The 17,687-nt window shown below is 43.6% G+C and overlaps 2 protein-coding genes across 2 annotated transcripts in view; both read left to right on the top strand.

Moving 5' to 3' along the window:
- Window positions 1-11,909, top strand: part of LOC109482633 (protein stum homolog) — a 20,966-nt gene extending 9,057 nt beyond the window's left edge. The window contains exons 3-4 of the mRNA XM_019785438.1: window positions 9,790-9,832; window positions 10,427-11,909. Coding sequence (XP_019640997.1) covers window positions 9,790-9,832; window positions 10,427-10,433 — 50 coding nt within the window. The 3' untranslated portion in view covers window positions 10,434-11,909. The remainder of the gene's footprint in view (window positions 1-9,789; window positions 9,833-10,426) is intronic.
- Window positions 11,910-12,299: 390 nt separating this feature from the next.
- LOC109482254 (uncharacterized protein DDB_G0286299-like) lies at window positions 12,300-16,999 on the top strand. Its single transcript, XM_019784945.1, has 4 exons — window positions 12,300-13,303; window positions 13,803-13,991; window positions 15,488-15,691; window positions 16,695-16,999. The coding sequence occupies exons 1-4, from the start codon at window positions 12,610-12,612 to the stop codon at window positions 16,862-16,864; spliced, it is 1,257 nt and encodes a 418-aa protein (XP_019640504.1). The 5' UTR covers window positions 12,300-12,609; the 3' UTR covers window positions 16,865-16,999.
- Window positions 17,000-17,687: the final 688 nt, after the last annotated feature.

The raw sequence follows: 17,687 nt of genomic DNA, 5'->3' as shown, positions 1-17,687 counted from the left end.
AACCTGATACATTTTGAATATTTACGTCATTGGGAGGCCAAAGAAAGTGGTTGATAATTCCTCTTACAGAGCAATTTGCGGATGTGCACTAGTTCTCAATGGTGGCATGACATATCAACTCAGTTCCAACATTATTACTTCTCTTGCACATGAGTCTCTACCCTAATAAATGCATCAATAATATCAAATCACCAAGATCCGTTTATTAGGGCCTATACGGTCAGCAAATGTCAACTGGTTGTATAGATAGATTTTTATTTTACGTAAAGCACTGGCGACTCGTGGCTATCACAGAATGCTAATGATTACGATGCGGTTCACTGTAGTTCAGTTTATGGTTCAACCAGGCGAATGCATCTCCAGGTTTAGGCTGTGATGTGTTTTAAAGAGGTATTAAACAAAGGAGGTTAAAACGTAGTGGTGTATAGTATTTTTTTCTTTATTACTTTCTTTAAAATAATTTTGTGACTGTTAGTACTAAGCCTGCATGTTATGCCCGTGAATCTTTAGTACTCTCAGGGATTAGTGCGTTGTATGATGTACCACTGCATTGGTAGGCATGATTACTCATCTGTTCAGACACAATTTTCTTTTACTTTGTTACCTTGATATATACGCTGTTTAAGATGGGGGGAGAGTGATATCAGGTTGCCTTCTACCCGCGGCATGTCTTTTATCATTTATTTGCTGTTGTAGATTCTCTCATTAGCAAATTAATAAACAAACAAACAAACTCTTCCCCACGTCTGTGCAGGTACGTTCCTGTCGGCGTTCTTCACGCTGTGCTGCCCGGTGCCGGGGATGAAGGACGAGCCGAAGACGAAGCCGTTCTCGTACTGCCTGCTGGCAGCCTTCGTGCAGATCGTGCTGGCCATCATCATCGTGGGCTGGATCCTCAGCTTCTACTGGGGAGTCATGTTCATCGTCATCTCATGTAAGTGTGATTCTTTATACTAAAGTCACATTTCCAGCCCGGGACCCGGCGTGGCAGTTTCCAGGAACGAAAACTATGATATGAAAGACAACATTCAACAAACACTAAAAAAGAAATGAAAGAAAACATGAGTGCTATTTCTGTATGTTTGTATATTGTTGATATGAATTGTTTTTTTGATCTCGCAAAAAAAAAATCGAAAATTGCTATAGATTTTTGTAGTTATGAACTCTCCGTAATTCTGTAGTTAAGTTGTTATTCCAGCATTCCCCCTGACTACAACTTAGCTGCGCTTCAAGAAAGCAAGAAAAGTTACCAATGAAAAAGTCGTTTGCCACCAACCGTCGTTTGCATTACGTGGCATGGATTCCAGACGACTTTACCACACCTTTTATTCCGCCTGGCAAATGTTCACTACCCAATAAAAGTATGTAACATGCAGCGCTACTGAATAATGACTACAAAACAGAGATAAACCAACTGTGCGCACATAAGCAACATCTAGGTGACATAACTGCTTTTGAATTACAACCAGTGACTGAACTCCATGAAATGTTGCGTCACAAGAGAAAGTAAAGTGTTTATCCCACTAAGCCTTACATATACCTAGGCTCAACGCCTTAGTGCTTTTCCTTAATGCTTTCCCAAAGTTCGCTAGTTGGGTAACCCTGGCTGTATGTGTACCAGCAAAAACAAATAGATAAGTGCTTTCCGGTGTCGACAAAATCAAATCCACCAGGATTATTCAATATCCATCAGAGCAAAACAAACTGCGCTGCATGTAACCTCGCGTGACATTCAATTACCTCCTCTGTATGAAGTAAGCTGCCTCCTCGGCCTCATTCTGGAAATATAACTGCGACATTCGTCTTGTACAGGTACTTCTTGTGGATTGACTCATTTTTCTTTGGCCACACTCATCAGGCTATCCGTATTTATCGACTGGTATCCATTTGTGGGAAGTCGTTTGTTAGCCGACCAGGTATCCATCTCCCCCGCTTGTTAACACACCTGATTCCAGGGAGCCCTGTCACCACCACGCCTCACGTCTGCTTTAGTCTCGCCGGGCGTCGCAAATTACTGGGCGAAAAATCAACTTGAGCCCAAGAAGTTGAGTCCAGATAAGCTGTACAAGACGAATTACTGTTACTCGGAAAGCCACATCGTAAATCTAAAGATTCCATGAACAAGTACGGCTTTGTCTGCCTGTAACGTTCTCAATATTCTACGCCGACTTTTTGCATTCATGCGCTATAGATTCTATCATTGTGGTGCGGCTAGTATAAGCGAATGGCTTCAGTACGGCGCCACAGTATATCTTCTTTTGGTGTTTGAATGAAAAACACGACAGGTCAATTTCTTGAATTGATGGCCAGCCATAATATCATTACTCTCGTTACCTTCGCCGCGCCGCCTGGTATCAGCCCTGCAATGGTACGTAATGATGCAATTTCTTTGCCCAGTGGAGCGTAAAGATGGAAAGATATACGTAAGCAACGATCTACTCCGGTCTCAAACCGATCGTTTGGGCTGTAATTTAGAGAGTTCGTGATTCCCCAGGGCATCTCCGCGGACCGCAGCAGATAGCCTTATCTCTGCTTGTGAGCTTGTGTGGGTGATCGGGAACAACCAAACCGGCAACGCGCCATTACAGGATAGGGTAGAGTATGACGTGTAGCAAGGCAACGCGGCGTGGGCCAGACGCTGTGCGCGGCTTTTATCTAGCGTAACTCCGGGGGCAGTTTGATTATTGTAATCATATCTATGGCATTTCAAGGGAATCCAAATTAGCGGATGAAACTTAATACCACTCCAGATGGTTCGTCCTATGCTAGCTCCATCATGGATAATTAGGCATTGCAGTGTGGCCTGGATCGATGATAATCTCCAAGCAGATGTTGGGAGGCAACGTCGTAACGTTTTCTAGCTCGCCGCTTTTGTTACAAACGATTTGGAAGACTAGACAGAAAACGTTACGATTCTGCCTCCACAATCTAGTTGGATGACAGATGGATGGTGCCTGGGATACTGAAATGGTCCGATGTTGTGAGGCATTATTTATAGAAGGTCGTTGAAGATGTGTGTTGGTGGGACATACCACGTTAGTAGAGTAGATAAGAAGACATCAGCCCGCTGAGAGCTTGCCTAAGTGGACAGTTTCCTGAGCCAGTGCTCCTTATCTCCACGCAAAGGGACGACTAGAAACCATCACGGTGTGTTTGATGGAGAGACCGAACATCCAAGCTAGGACTCATCATCATCATCATCACCATCATAATCATCATCATCACCTGCCGGGGATGAGCACCAGTGTCTGAGCATGCCAATCCCCTCCATCACAGCCTGCCGTATGCCATGGTTTGAACTGCGTTTCCACGAAGCTGTCTTGTGAATAAGTGAAGACCAACATCATGTAATGAGAAAAACTGTGAGAAACACACATGAACGTCCCTGTGATCTGTCACTACTAACGTGAAGTTTCCTATAGTTGAAGACGCCGGCTGCCATCAAACAAAATAAATGACAAAGCAATATTCATGTGGGTTGATTGGAGGTAAATGAATTAAGTTAAGAGAGATACGATGACTGCTCACCAAGCAAAGGTTGAAGAGGGAGGATATCGTTAGGCTCCATCAAGCTTTCTTAAGGGGTTATGGGTAGTATAGAATTTAGCAAAAAAAAAAGGACCAATGATTGGCCCAGGGGAGAGAGCCGCGGTAAGGGCAACATTTCCCCCTGGAAACTGCACAGGCAAATGAGCTCCAGGATGGCCAAACTCCCCTGGCAAATTCTTCTCCCTATTTGGCTAAAGTTTACTATCAGTCCACACTGTTTAGTCTGGGCTAGGAGATTGTTACATTCTGATTGGTTCCCCGTTTTCTAGAATTCTGACAGCCGACTCCTTCAAGGAGTACCAATCAGGAGAAGGCAACGGTCTACTCATCAGCCTCTGCTTGATGAGTACGCGGTAACTAAACTAGCCTTTACGTGTATTTCTGACGACAAAAAGCAATATAGACGCATGGCAGAATTGATCGGCACACACATTTGTACCAGGACGGCCTTCAGCAAGTACACGGTCTGAGGCAAGGTCAGCCGGTAATGGTCAAACCTGTAGAAGGATGAGTGAGGCGGGCTGATAATTTCCCTGTGGAGAGCCAACAGTTGCACTATGCCACAAACTCTGTTTAATTTGGCCAGCAGTAACAGCAATTACAGTAGCTTGATTAAATCCCGCTTGTAGCGGTCCGGCCAACATCGGCGGGGCGGGAAGGGGCCCAATACTCGGACAGTGGTAGTTTACGTTGACAGACTACATAACAGATAACTGGACAAAGTATGTGTATACAGAAAATTAGGGTTTTCTTGCCCCCAAACAGCGAACTCTACCGAAGGATAACTTCTAAAACGGCTGCTCTATAGAGTTTCATCCTCAGTCAGTTTATTCATACCTCTTATCTATATCTATAGTCTTTATGCACCTACATTTGGCATATATATAAGTAGGATAGCACTCGGGCTATGCTAAACATGTAAACAAAGACAAAACACAACAGCATTTTGTTCTGATTATTCTCATGTTTGCTATGTCAAGTGAGCTTCATATAAGATCATATAAGGATGACTGGCAGTCCAGTCATCTGCAGGATCGCACAGGCTCATGATGGACCTAGATAACGTATCCCTCTCTCCGCCATGTCGATACGTGGCACAGTTGGAATGAGATATTTGTCTGGAAAGTAGGATTAGGGATCATCCCATGTTTGATCCCTCAAGCCCAAGGGGCTGGACTTTAATCTAGATGGCATCCGTCTGTGATCCCACTTGCACCTGTAACAATATCGTCTCTTTTGGCCCGACCCTGGGAGATAATATGATCATTTAAATGGCTTTACGTTGCCTTACACGTATACTCCAAGTGTAAGGATTTGTGGTGGAGTCTAGTCAATTTTAAGGAACCGTCACTATGTCTGTAATTGTCTTCTGTGTCTTTGGTTTGTAAAAAGAATGTAAAAATCGTTACAATATATGTTGTGTATGTGTGTATATTTTGTATATTTTGTATATATTTTGTCTCTTGATCAATAAAGTTTTGAAAAAAAATCGTTACAATGGACTTTCCATCGCATCGCTGGAGTAAAACATCGCCAACTCACAGTTAGGAAATGACGGCGGGTGAGAAGCGATCTAGAGGCAAACAAACCAGAGCTGCGCGGAATGCCGTTATAATGATTCCAAAATGAGACAGAAATGCAGTGTTAATGGGATGTCCTTTCCGGCTGGCAATGCGCGATGAATTCAAATTGAGTGTCGTGTCCCGCCGGCACGTCTGGCGCCTGCAGCCACGGGGCTCAGTGATAGTGAGAGAAAAGGCCTCACGGTGCAACTCACTCCAGGGAAAGTCTAGCCGAGTAGCCACCCTATTCTAGCTGCAGTCCGCTCCTCTGGTCGCTTCCCTACTGAATGGTTGGAAGAGAAGTGATAAGTGGAGTGAGCTGGAGTTAGAATACGACGGGAATACAATCGGTAGGAAGCAAGAAATGTCTTCAAAACAGACCAATTTCTATAATGGACTGTGATGACGTGATTGTGCGCAGGAACGGCAGATGAAGAGGATGGAAGGATTTTGAACACCCGAGCACATCCCATCTCCTGGGCAGTAATTGCATTTGTGCTACATGAAAAAGCCGATTCGTGCTTTCACGTGTGGGCGCACAGTGTCCTTCAGCTAGTTGTCTAATCCACCCGGCCCGACACGAGACTAATGACATTCACGTTCTGTTCTGCTGCGTCCACGTGCTGATTACCAGGAGCACTTTATTTTAAGCCTACGAACGGCCCCGGTCGGTGGCTATGTTGGAAAACGAATCACGTTTCTCTTAATATCCGTCAATAGCAGGACTAATACGAGAAAATAACGCTGTCAGTTGGTTGTCATTCACAGCTGAGCCTATGTAGTCAGAATAGCACGAAACGGCATTATTATGAATGAATGAATGAAAGACCTTTATTGTACGCTTGTGCTCTAACGAGCTAAGTACAGGTCATGGGTAGACAGGGAAAAGAAAACAGTAATGACACTTACATACTATATAACCTAATGCGATCTACTATTTACAGGTTCAGCTTCTTCTCGCTTCTTTACGCAGTTAAAGATGTACGAACATATTGAGCTAATTATACATGGTTTGTCAAGATTCATGAGGAATTCGAATTTTTCTATTCTATCTAAATGTCTAAAGCTTGGGAACTTATCTATTACATAAGTATAGAGGGAATCCCTCTCATTTCTATATAATGTGCAGTCAACTACAAAATGGCATTCATCTTCAATATAATCTAGATTACAAAATTGGCAGATCCTTTGCTGTAGAGGAATGTGGTTGTGTCTTCCCTTTTCTATGTGGAGTTTGTGTGAACTTATCCGGAGTTTTGTGATGGCTGTTCTGTGTCGAATGTTTGTAATTCTCAGATATTTTTCCTCGTGGTAAGTATTTTTTAGTAATCTATATGTTCGTAATTTGTTGTTGTTACGAATTTCTGCTGTAAAAGTTTGGAAATACATGTCTTTTAAACGTTGATCAAGGGATGGAATAATTTGTGAAGAATTTAAGACACACGACATCGGCGAATTCCATACGTAGGCAAAACCACACTCCTCTAGCGTCTTGCGGACTCCCGAAGCCCAGCATTTAGCGCCGGATGCATCCAGTTCAAGTTGACATAATAGAGCGTCTGCTGAGAGACTATCAACCGGCACGTTCTGGCGTATTCTGATATAGTGTTTAATGGCGTTCAGAGATGCTTCTAGTTTGAGGGGATAACGCCCCAATTCCGCCATTACGGCAAGATTGCAGGCGGATCTGGGAACGTATAAAGATTGTTTACAGAATTTTAAATGAGCTGCTTCGATAGGTGATGATTTTGGACTTTTGAATGATCCCCAAATTTCGGAGCCATAAACAATATTGGCTTTACACATGTGTCAAAAAGTTTGTTTCTTACAGATATTGTCGCGTTGGCTTTGTTTAGAGATTGATTGACTCCAAACAGTGCTTTCAGACCTTTGTTGTATAAGTGTTTGTTGTTTGCCTTGAACGTACCGGCTGCATTAACAACAATACCAAGGTAACAATAGTTTGTAACTATCTCTACTACATTGCTGTTGTACAAAAACTTACAGTCTTTTGGCAGACGGCCTCCCTTTGTAAAGACCACTACTTTGGTCTTCTTTAAGTTAACATTCAATTTCCATGTTTTACAATAAGTTTCTAATCTATCTAAAGATGTTTGTAGACCCCGTTTAGATTCAGAAAATATAACTAAGTCATCTGCGTATAACAGGCAAGATACTTTCTTATTATGTAATATGGGGGGTTACAAGAATGATCATTAAACTCATTTGCTAAATCACTAATGTATAAATTAAATAGTGTTGGACTCAGGTTACAGCCTTGTCGAACCCCACAGTTAGTTACGAAAGTTTCGGTAAGACCGCGGTTAGTTTTGATACAATTTATTGTTTTGGAATACATGTCTTTGATAGTCATTAAAAATTTGCCTCCTATTCCAAGTTCAGTCAATTTTCGTAGAAGTCCATCTCTCCAAACAGAATCAAATGCTTTACTAAAATCTACAAAACAGGCATATAGTCGTGCATTTTTACTTAGATATTTGCTAACTAAAGTAGACAGTACAAAAAGATTATCGGTTGTTCTAAAGTTTTTCCTAAAACCGGCCTGTTGGGGTTTGAGAAGGCTGTAATGTTCAGCATAGTTAACTAGTCGGGTATTTAAAATGGAGCAGAATAGTTTACCAAGACAACTAATTATGGAGATTCCTCGGTAATTGTCTGGAAGTGAAGTGTCCCCGGATTTATGTATAGGTACAATATGACTTAGAGACCATTCTTTGGGATAGTAACCGTTTTGTAGACATGAGTTTAAAATATGTAGAAGGGGTTTCTTTAGTATGGTCTTCCCGCATTTCAACATTTCATTTAGAACCATATCGCCCCCGCTAGATTTCTTGTTTTTTAGATTGGAGATTGCTATGTCTAGTTCTTCCCCTGTTATAAGACTGTCTAAAGTACAATTCTCCGGCGAGGGAGGGAGGGGGGAGAAGTCCACGTTGTCTGTGGAAGCGCGTATGTTACTATCACTGATAGCATCAGCGTGTTTGTTAAGACCTTTAAAATGTTCTAGCCACGCTGAATCTGATATTTGATCATTATGGTCACATTAAGGATAATTTCCCAACTGCACACCATGAGTTATCGTGTTAGCACATCATCAGTGTCTTTAATCTTATCAACCACTTCCTTTCCCAAATCGCAGCTACCACCATCAGTTCCTTGACTAGGGTTACCAACCACTTCCATTTTGATAAACAATCCCTCCTTGAATAGCCAAAATTGGTGTTACAGGCTCATTTCTTTCTCTGCCAGGCTCTATTTCCTCCCTTTCCCGAACTTGAAACACCCCCTTGTAAACTACCCCACAGGGCGCATCTTTAACGTCCACCTGTCTGTCACACCTATTACTTCACGGTATTCAGTTATACACAAATCCTCATAAAGTGCTCTTACAAGTCGTTTTGGTTCGCTAGCGTATGCCAATCACTTTTTGCGAACGCTGCCTGGAGCTCGAGGCGTGAATAGCGTCATCAGCGGGTGATCAGAGAGAAGTGTCCCGTGTATTGAATAGCTTCTGAGCAGGGAAAATATGTTTCTTTTCATCATAACTTCAAAGACGTCGAAACTCGAAACGTCGGCCAGGAAGATTGCTTTGAGGCTTGTGTTGCAACGTTCAAAAGAACCATATTTTCACTGCTTAGCGGCTATCCACGATACACAGGACACTACTCTGATGTACCGTGTACCATAAAAATGTATCACCACTCACAATAAGCTAGAAGAATACCTGTATGTATCACTCGCTGTTGCACGTCAAGCCAGTGCTATGAAATGGCAGCCTATAAATAACACCTATCTAGGGAACAGAAGTGGATTTGCAGCGATCCCGAGATCCCGTGTAACAGATTACGAAAGCAAGTTTCTTTAGAATGAAGAAGTACCCGTGAACGGGAGAAACCCGCGCTTTGTTCCCACGAGGTAATGCGAATAGTTGCATAACCTTATGTATTGGCGTGGAGGTGTTCTAGAAATAGCAATAACTTTAGGAGGCAATAAGTTACAGTGATGGGAGCATCAGATCTGACCAGAACTGATGGGTGTCTGACAAGAACACTGTGGTGGGTTGATGGGGTGGGGTACTGAGGAGTTTTTCAGCCTGTGACTGACTGGTTGGACTTACTGTACATCACGTTAAATCTTAAATCCTACTTTAGAATGAGTTATAAGGCCACACCAAGTAAATTTTATGGATGACGTCCTTTAGAGACCCTAAATCTAATGCGAGAGGGCGAAAAAAAAACAAGATGGGCCCTAAAAAACAAGATGCCTGGATTAGAAATATACTAAGAGATGACAAATGTTAGGACACAAATTGAATGAGGTGACACAGTGTAACAAGCAAGAAGTCTTTCATTCATCATCAAAATAGCAATAAATCAGGTGGAACAGCAGTTGTCGTCCTGTCCTGTTTCTTTCATCACATTTTTGCTCTTTACCCATTTCGCGTTACGGGTTTCACGTCAATCTCACGATTTGCAGCACTGTCGTGACTCTTTGGTCATAGTTACAGGAAGCGAAATTTCTTGTTTTTTTTCTAGGAACAGGCCAAAATCAATGCGCGCGCGGACGTCATCCATAAAATTTACTTGGTGTGGCCTAACAACACAGATGAACTTTCAAGTTCGGATCTCAGAGTTCCCTTGTGTTTGTGTTTCTCCAGGGCGGAAGGGTGAGGAGCCAGTGGCAGTCATCGAGCGATACGAGTGAGTCGTCTGCTGTCCGCTCAGACCCGGCTAACACGGATGTTTGCGCCTCCAGGGCCAAAGGATGATGCTGAAAAAAGCTTGTTTCATGAATATAATCCATTCGCACTTGTCGGTTGCACACAATGCACGATGCCTTCAGAGTACGCACTCGAGTAGGTTATCCATTGCCTGTCCTTGGTGGCTTTTTGCCAGACATTATTGTCTGAACATCCTTCGTAGTTAACGCCGACGGGAGAGCCGGTTGTAACTACGGAGGATGGCACCCAGGCTAGACCATATTTCGCACGTTGGGAGGCATGCATTCCCATGCTTTGTTGCATTCCTGCCAGGTCTACAACACTGTGCCTGTAAGAACCCGTCAAAGGTATGGTGGTGTGTGTTTGAGCAATGATCGATCTTATAATGTCAGTCTTAGTCCTGATCGCTTTCAAATTTGTGCACTGCTCGTTGGTTGGCTTGTTTGCTTCTCATAACTGGTTACCAGCTACATAAGGCCTGACTGAAAGGTTTGATCCACTCACACCAGGATGGATCCCCCCACTCCTGCACTAATGTTCTGTACGAAATGTGTGTGTGTGTCATCTTTTTCAGGAAATGAAGAGATTATCATGAAAACGGACGATCCACGCTATAGAAAAGCTGTTAATTTGAAAGTGTTCAAATAATGTGTCCTCCTCTTAACAGGAACAGACCGATCAATTATTACACAAATAGATATTATATAGCTGTTATAGTAGCCATCTTAACATTTTAAAACCTTTTCTTCCTCACAAGTAGAATCAGGGTAGAAGAATGACGTAGTTCTGGGGCTTCAGCAAAGAGTTGACGCACAGGTAGACGAAATTTGTAGGCGAAGATACAGCAGGTTCCTAGAATGTAGTAAATCATCAATTACTAACAGGGCTCAGCTGCAGGGACCGTACGTTGATAGGGTTGGTTGGAGTCACACGGACATGGCGTAGTGAAAAATGAACGGTCCCTGAATGTAACCCTACGGAAGTTTCAGGGGACGACCACCAGCCTTTGGCACGACAACAGCCACAATTCCCGCGCTTTCATGGCGATGTATAACTGACATTAATTGGAGTAACAACGGAAGCCGTTCAGATAAGAGATAGAATTTCTTAGAAATCAACCGACGAGGCATGTCGTGAGTGTTATGGATGTAAAGCTACTGTGGAAAATACGTCTGTGCCAGAATAACTAATGCTGCAAAACCTCCTTTCCACTGGACGGAGATCGCTGATCGATCATACGGCAATCAAAATTGTATTTGTGTGACCCATGAACATGACGCAACGGGAAAAAGTATGTTCAAGGAGAGATAACAAAACACAAGACGTAAAATATTGTATTTATCTATGAAATTCGTTGAGCAATATGTCAACGTTTTGGTCGCTCAGCGGTAGCAGCCTCTAGTGGATAGGAGGTTGGGTGTATCTAACAATATGACGTTTTATAAGATGCTATTCTGGAAAGATCGCAAGCCAAAGCTGGAATTTGTAACACCGAATAAAAGTATTTCCTGTTTAAGCCACGTACCGATATAGCTTTTTCATGTGGTTATGCAGCTTTGCTTTGATATATATATATATATATGTATAAGGTAAATTGATCTAACTCAGTACGTAAAGTGTATGTTGAGATATATCTAATGATGAACGACGCATCCCAGACCGGTGGAACACACGATATTTGTTCGGAAAAAAGTTGATAGTATGACAACAAACAAGTCTACTCCCGCACGGTTCATAGACCATGTAAAACTTCTCTTGTCGTGGCAGCTGTCCAAGTCTCAGAAAAATGAGTATAGTTTAATTTCTGTGCCAATTTTTCATTAATCGGAATTGGAACTCGTAGTTCTTGAATGGTGCTGGCGTAGACAGATAAAATGACATTATGGACAACTGTGAAATACGTATAAGGGTGGTGCGAAAGATGGCCGTGGATGTATTTTGACAATTTGTAAAATTCTGTAACATTTCTGAGGTTTTTATGAATATTTCCTTATCATTATCTATATTTGTAAGATGAAAACGAGATGAAATAAAATTAAGTGTTTGTAATGTCTGAACGTTGCGTTTCGTCGTACTGTCGCGTTTGTCCGTGTTGGTGGCAGGTTTCGCCTAGGTCTTGTCAGAAACCAGGTACGAGTAGCAGTCAGAAAAGTTATGCATCAGACAAAAAAAAAGGATATGATAAGCTAATGTAGGGTCCGACGCAGTGTTTGACGCATGTTTTTCATTTTTTTTATACGCCTTTCTAGTGGTCCAAGTTTTTAAGTTGGAAGGTGACGCGAAATACGCGGACTCGAAAACCATGCATAGAACAATGAGCCAGACCCTGTATCTGCTTGGAGATTAACGTACGTCCGGCCGACTTCACCTGTGGTAATCATAGAAAGAACTGTTTACACCCACTTTCTATACACATCTCCAATGGGACAAGAGGAAAGGATGCCGATTCTTCTCTCGACAAAACGGCTTTCCGCAGGGACAACAACACACAATAGGGCATCCCGCGGGGCCCGCAGGTGTGTCACAACAGACCAATGGTGAAGTGTCACCAGCTACTCAGGATTGCGAAGGAATTCAGCGGCGGTGCGTCACGAATTTATCACCGTTTCTTTCCGCACGACATCACGACGCGGCTCGGAGTCAGCAGTTTAAGGGAGGACAGCGATTCTAAAGACAAGCTGAACAACAACACCGTGATATATCTGCGTTGTGAACTCATCATAACCTTTCTACTGAAAAGAAGCAGACAGGTAAACAATGGGTGATAAAGAGGTCCTAATAGGTAGGAAGCCCTCTTTATCGAGGCGACCCTCTCAACAGAGGTTGAAGAAGAGACGACCCAGCGTCTCCACCATATCGGAGACCGGTTCTCTGATTGTTGAAGGCACGGCGAGACTTCCCCCACTCGCCGACAGACAGCACCGACCAGTCATGGACAAGCTGTCCAGACAGGTCTCCATCATGAAGGCCTCGGGCGCGGGGTCCAAACGCGGGTCCGGGAGGAAAGTCTCCATTCTGGACCCCAAGAGCCTGTCGGAAGGCCCGGTTGAAGGTATCAGAAACCCGGCGTTGGACGAGAGTGATGAGACCACAGAACAGCCTGAAGATCAGGTAGAGACGGAAACGGAAACACCTCCAGCTGAGGAGGCAACTCAGGAGTCAGAGACAGCAGAGCAAAATGGAACAGGGAGTAACACGGACCAGGACGGCGGAACTGAGGGGGCAGAAAACAACAAGGATGGGGACAAACAGGAAGAACCCAAAGAGGAAGGACAGCAGGAAGAAGCACAGGAGGACAAGTCTAAATCTTCCGACAAGAAAAAGTCTAAGAAAGAGAGCAAGAAAGAATCAAAGAAGGAGAAGAAAGAGAGTAGGTTAAAGTCGTTTAAGAAATCTTTCCTGCGGAAGAGCTCGAAGAAGAAGAAGGATGACGAAGACGCCGACAAAGCAGGTACACTCAGTTCTCCATGTCACTAACATGGCGTTGCTGCTATTGATTTAGGTGACACGCATGTACCTGCCCTTTTATTATGTTATATCCATTTTGTACCGCTTTAGAACTATATGAAATAGAATAAGAATGATCATCTCTCGCCTCAGATAGAAATAGGTGAGGTTTAGTGAATATCTGGAATTTAACATCCACACCTTTGATACTGCTTGTAGGTTCTGTATACGTTCTCTGTACTACCCTACATCATCGTTGATCTCATACTAGCACCACTGATAGGCACTTTTGTGTTTAGCTAATTGCTGTTATAACTTGAGCTGCTCATACAATCACAATCTTTTCATGAAAACCATGAAATGCTCATTCAGGTATCGACAACCACAGCAAGATTTCAAAGTCTGTGGTTGGTCTTCCCTGTGCGGTCTGGCTGGTGAGACTCTCTAGTTGACGATTTTCTGACTTTGTCTGATTTTGTGGTATTACTCCATCCTGTGCGCAGAAGCTGACATTCCCCTTGTAGATATAGACGCAGCAGAAGCTCAGCAGCAGATTCAGAGGAAGAAGGGCAAGCGGCCGTTCGTCATCAGGAGGGGAGGGGACGACGACGAGATGAAGCAGGTCATCCCGTACATGTCCCTGCCGCTCGCCATCATCTGCTGTCTCCTCAACATCTTCCTACCCGGGTTCGGTCGGTATCCGATGTGTTTAGTCTAGTCTAGCGTCTAGTCTCTACCAGACCTCCCCAACGACTTGAAAAAGGTCGTAGAAATCGGTCAAAGTCCTTGATAAGGGACTGAGCTTGCAAGAATTTTAGTAATTTACCGGTTGCAAATGGTAACTTTATGACCTCTCTGGACAATCATTCAATCTATTTGTCGAAAACTATAAAACATGTATTTTCCCAACAATTCATGAAGTCGGGTAGGAACTATATGTGTTTGTGTACTGAGGAAAAAGTCACTCGTTAAGAAGTTAAGGATAGATAAATTAAATGTCCCGGGATAGTTGAAGCAATCTGGTAGGCACAGTTTATTAGTGAACAAATGTCCTGAAACTCTGAAAGACATCTTTCTAATTGTTCTGTTAGTTCTTTAGTTGGTTCATCAGAATGTCAGCATGTGGTTACTGCTATAGTTTGTTCCAATATAATAGCACAGTGTACTTCGCGTACGGTTCTTTGCACTGGAGAGTTGACAAATGATATTAAGAGGCCACAAAGGAGAACTCCGTTTGTCCAGCGACATCAATAATTCAGGTACCTAATTGTGTTCCATCATCATCCCCCGTCCTAAACGTTCTATTGACTATATAACATCCGTCCGCGTAATGCTACTGCCATACTTTATGTACGTTAAGTCGTACCGTTTTGACGAATTCAATTTTGCAGTTAACTTGATCTTCGTGCGTTTCACTTCTTGTCATTGATATCAATCAGAGAGGCACGGCGGGAGCCGAGCGGACCGGGAGAAGGGGCCGTATCCTTTTATTGAATTCTTAATGGATCACTTAGCGAGTCGCATTGTGCGCCGTCACAAGACATGTCGGTCACTCAGGCAACGCCGGGAACGTTTGAAGGTCACTGGCGTGAAGGAAATTAGGAGATGAATCCGCGGGGAATTTTTTTCACGATTAGTGGTGGGGAAGAAGAGAAGGAAGTAATCAGTCTGAGGATGACGAAGGTGTTATGAAGACCCGGTTCAGCACCAAGGACAGGGCAGTTCAGAGGGCGCTGCTTCCATTCCCTTACGCTCTGTACAGCATGTAACATAATGTTTTAACGTTAACATGGCACCAAGTTCGTACGGCCTCCTTTCCACAAGTCGATGGAGCGACCAAAATTGGATTTGTGTGACCTTTATTCTAGAATTGGAATATGATGCACGGTATTATGATTTAGAGACCGTAGACCAATGCGCGCAAGAACCTACTTCCCATCGGTGAAGTCCAATCAACTACGATTGTGGTTACGTTGGTCAAATTAAGTATGCACCGCAATGGATGGTCACACATATATTACTGGAACACAAGGAGAAGTTATATTTGCTAGTTAATGCCATATGGTGTGCCTAGTAGCCATTGAACATCTTTTGTGATGGCCTGTACTTAGCCCAGTGTGGCAAAAATGTATACATATAATCCATTCATTATTTAATACACCACTAATAGTGCTGTACCTGTCTCCAGGCACGTTGCTATCCGGGTTCTCCCTGCTGTGTAAGTGGGGAGTGCGGGACCCGAACGCCGGGCCGAACCAGAAGGACGAGGACCTGGGCCACGCGCTGTACCTGAACGTGGTGGTGGCGCTGTCCCAGATGATCACCATCACCTTCATGCTGGTCGGATACTTCTGGAGCGTGGCCTGGGGAGCCCAGATGGTCAGGATGGCCAGTGAGTTCCCAAGGGTTACTCTCTACCAGGCTTCGGGCGGCGGATGGAAAGAGCAGAAATTGGCCAAATAGAGAGATAACACGCCAGGGCAGTTGGTCCCCTAGAGAGTACAGTTTGCCGCACCTATTTGGCCAATTTCTACTCTTTTCAGCCGCTTCCCGAAGCCTGATAGAGGCTACCCAAGGGTGACTGTCTGTCTATATACACAGCTTGACAGTTCATCTTTGTGCGTAGAATTCTAGCCTGTGTTACACAATCTCTAGATGTACATTCTTTTGTCGTGCAGTCGAAAAACGTAGTAAAGTCAAATTCTTTATGTTGAAAATTGCACTTTAAAGGAACTTTCATCATAATATCAATGGATGCCAATGAACGAGAACCCTTCAGCTATCAGAACGTATCAAACCTCACGTATCCGAGGAAAAAATATCCAGTGGGATCTGTAATGCAAGCTATCTAAAAAGCCGGATCTTACATCTGCTTGGAGAGACTCAAAGCACAACTTGGCACAACTGTCGTTCCGATGTTGATCGCAGCAAGACGCTTTTGATACGTTACTTTTGAGTTGATACGAAGTGTCATCCGGCTGGTAACATATTTGTAATACACCTTTTCAACCGTGGCAGCGACTGTTCAGAGACCTATCTCTCATTATTTCAAAGGAATTTCATTAACAAAGAACTGAGCCTTACACCTCCTCAGAGATTTATATAGAGCACACCGGTATCCACCTGATGATGTTTACTTACGAATTACAAACTCCCCTTTCCCGCACAACCTGAAAACCGCTCTTCAGGTCGCAATCTCCAAGCAGATGTTGGGATGGATAAATCATTCCGTTTTCCTAGCTGTCGCGCTGAGGCGTTTTATGAAACAGACGGGCAGCTAGGAGAACGTAACGTTCTAGCCCCCCGACATCTGCTTGTAGATTACCTTCAAGTCAGCCAATATCTTTGAATTTCGTGGAATATTTCACTGATGGCTTAACAACGTTCCCTTGCAGTTGAACTGCGCCGCTGGAAGAAAGGCCAGCCCCAGTTCAAGGGTCAGGTGATGCCCGAGGACGATGAGGAAAGTGCGCCGAAGACTCAGTCCAGCACCAAGGCCAGGCAGAGTTCACAGGGCGCGCCGCCGCCATTCCCTGACGCCGCGGGACAACACGGGTGCCCCTAGTTCATGGAACCCTCTTCCCGCTTGATGTCGAGCGCCGAGCGACCAGAATTGGATTTGACTTCACAACTGGAATATGGTACACGATCCAAAAGACAAGAAATGTACAAGAAATCGTGCCTTATCTATGAAATCCGTTGCGCGGTTTGTCAAATCTTTGGTCACTCAGCTCTCCCTGCTTCTAGCAGAGAGGTGTAAGACAGAAACAAGGACAAACATCTGAGTAGACCTGAGAGAGTAAAATTTGTTTATCCTATTCCCTGTACATAAACACTAGGATAGCAATTCCAAAACAAGTGTGTACAAATAAATGTAAATACAATGTACCAAGTATCAAGCAGATGGTCATTGGTATTTTTTAAAACATTTTGGTTAGTATTGAACTCAACTAAATTTAGATGCGAAATTATGCCAGTATGTCATTTAAGTTAATGGCTCAGTGGGAGCATACATGTGCACAAAGATTCCAACAAATCTGTACAGGGTAGTTAGAACTTCAGTTTCCACCATACTCCAAGGGTTTCTGGAAAAGTTGCAGAAACAGAGTTACCATTTGCAACCAACTGGTGGAATGAATTGTTCTCCAAGGCTGGGAGTGACTAGTAAAACACCCCCAAAGATTGCTATCTACAGGAAGCCAACAGATAACCTACATGACTCTTATCCTAGGGTAATCCTAAGGAAACAACTAATCTCCAAGCAGATCTTTAGGAGATCTGTGATCAGATCTTGGGGGCAGTCACGATTTTGCCCCAAAGATCTGCTTGGAGATTATGCAGCAACCTGTGTGACTGAACAGACACCACGAAAAAACACAGCAACAGTC

Source organism: Branchiostoma belcheri, unplaced genomic scaffold (genome assembly GCF_001625305.1).
Source record: "Branchiostoma belcheri isolate BF01 breed outbred unplaced genomic scaffold, Haploidv18h27 scaffold6, whole genome shotgun sequence".
Taxonomy (NCBI): Eukaryota; Metazoa; Chordata; class Leptocardii; order Amphioxiformes; family Branchiostomatidae; genus Branchiostoma; species Branchiostoma belcheri.
This window is presented reverse-complemented; position numbering and strand designations above follow the sequence as displayed.

What these genes read in the sequence shown, in the direction of transcription:
- LOC109482254 (XM_019784945.1), top strand. Translation starts at nt 12,610, where the DNA reads ATGGGTGATAAAGAGGTCCTAATAGGTAGGAAGCCCTCTTTATCGAGG. An exon ending in CGAAGACGCCGACAAAGCAG is followed by an intron (nt 13,304 to 13,802) that starts GTACACTCAGTT and finishes TCCTGTGCGCAG; the next exon opens with AAGCTGACATTCCCCTTGTA. An exon ending in CCAGATGGTCAGGATGGCCA is followed by an intron (nt 15,692 to 16,694) that starts GTGAGTTCCCAA and finishes GTTCCCTTGCAG; the next exon opens with TTGAACTGCGCCGCTGGAAG.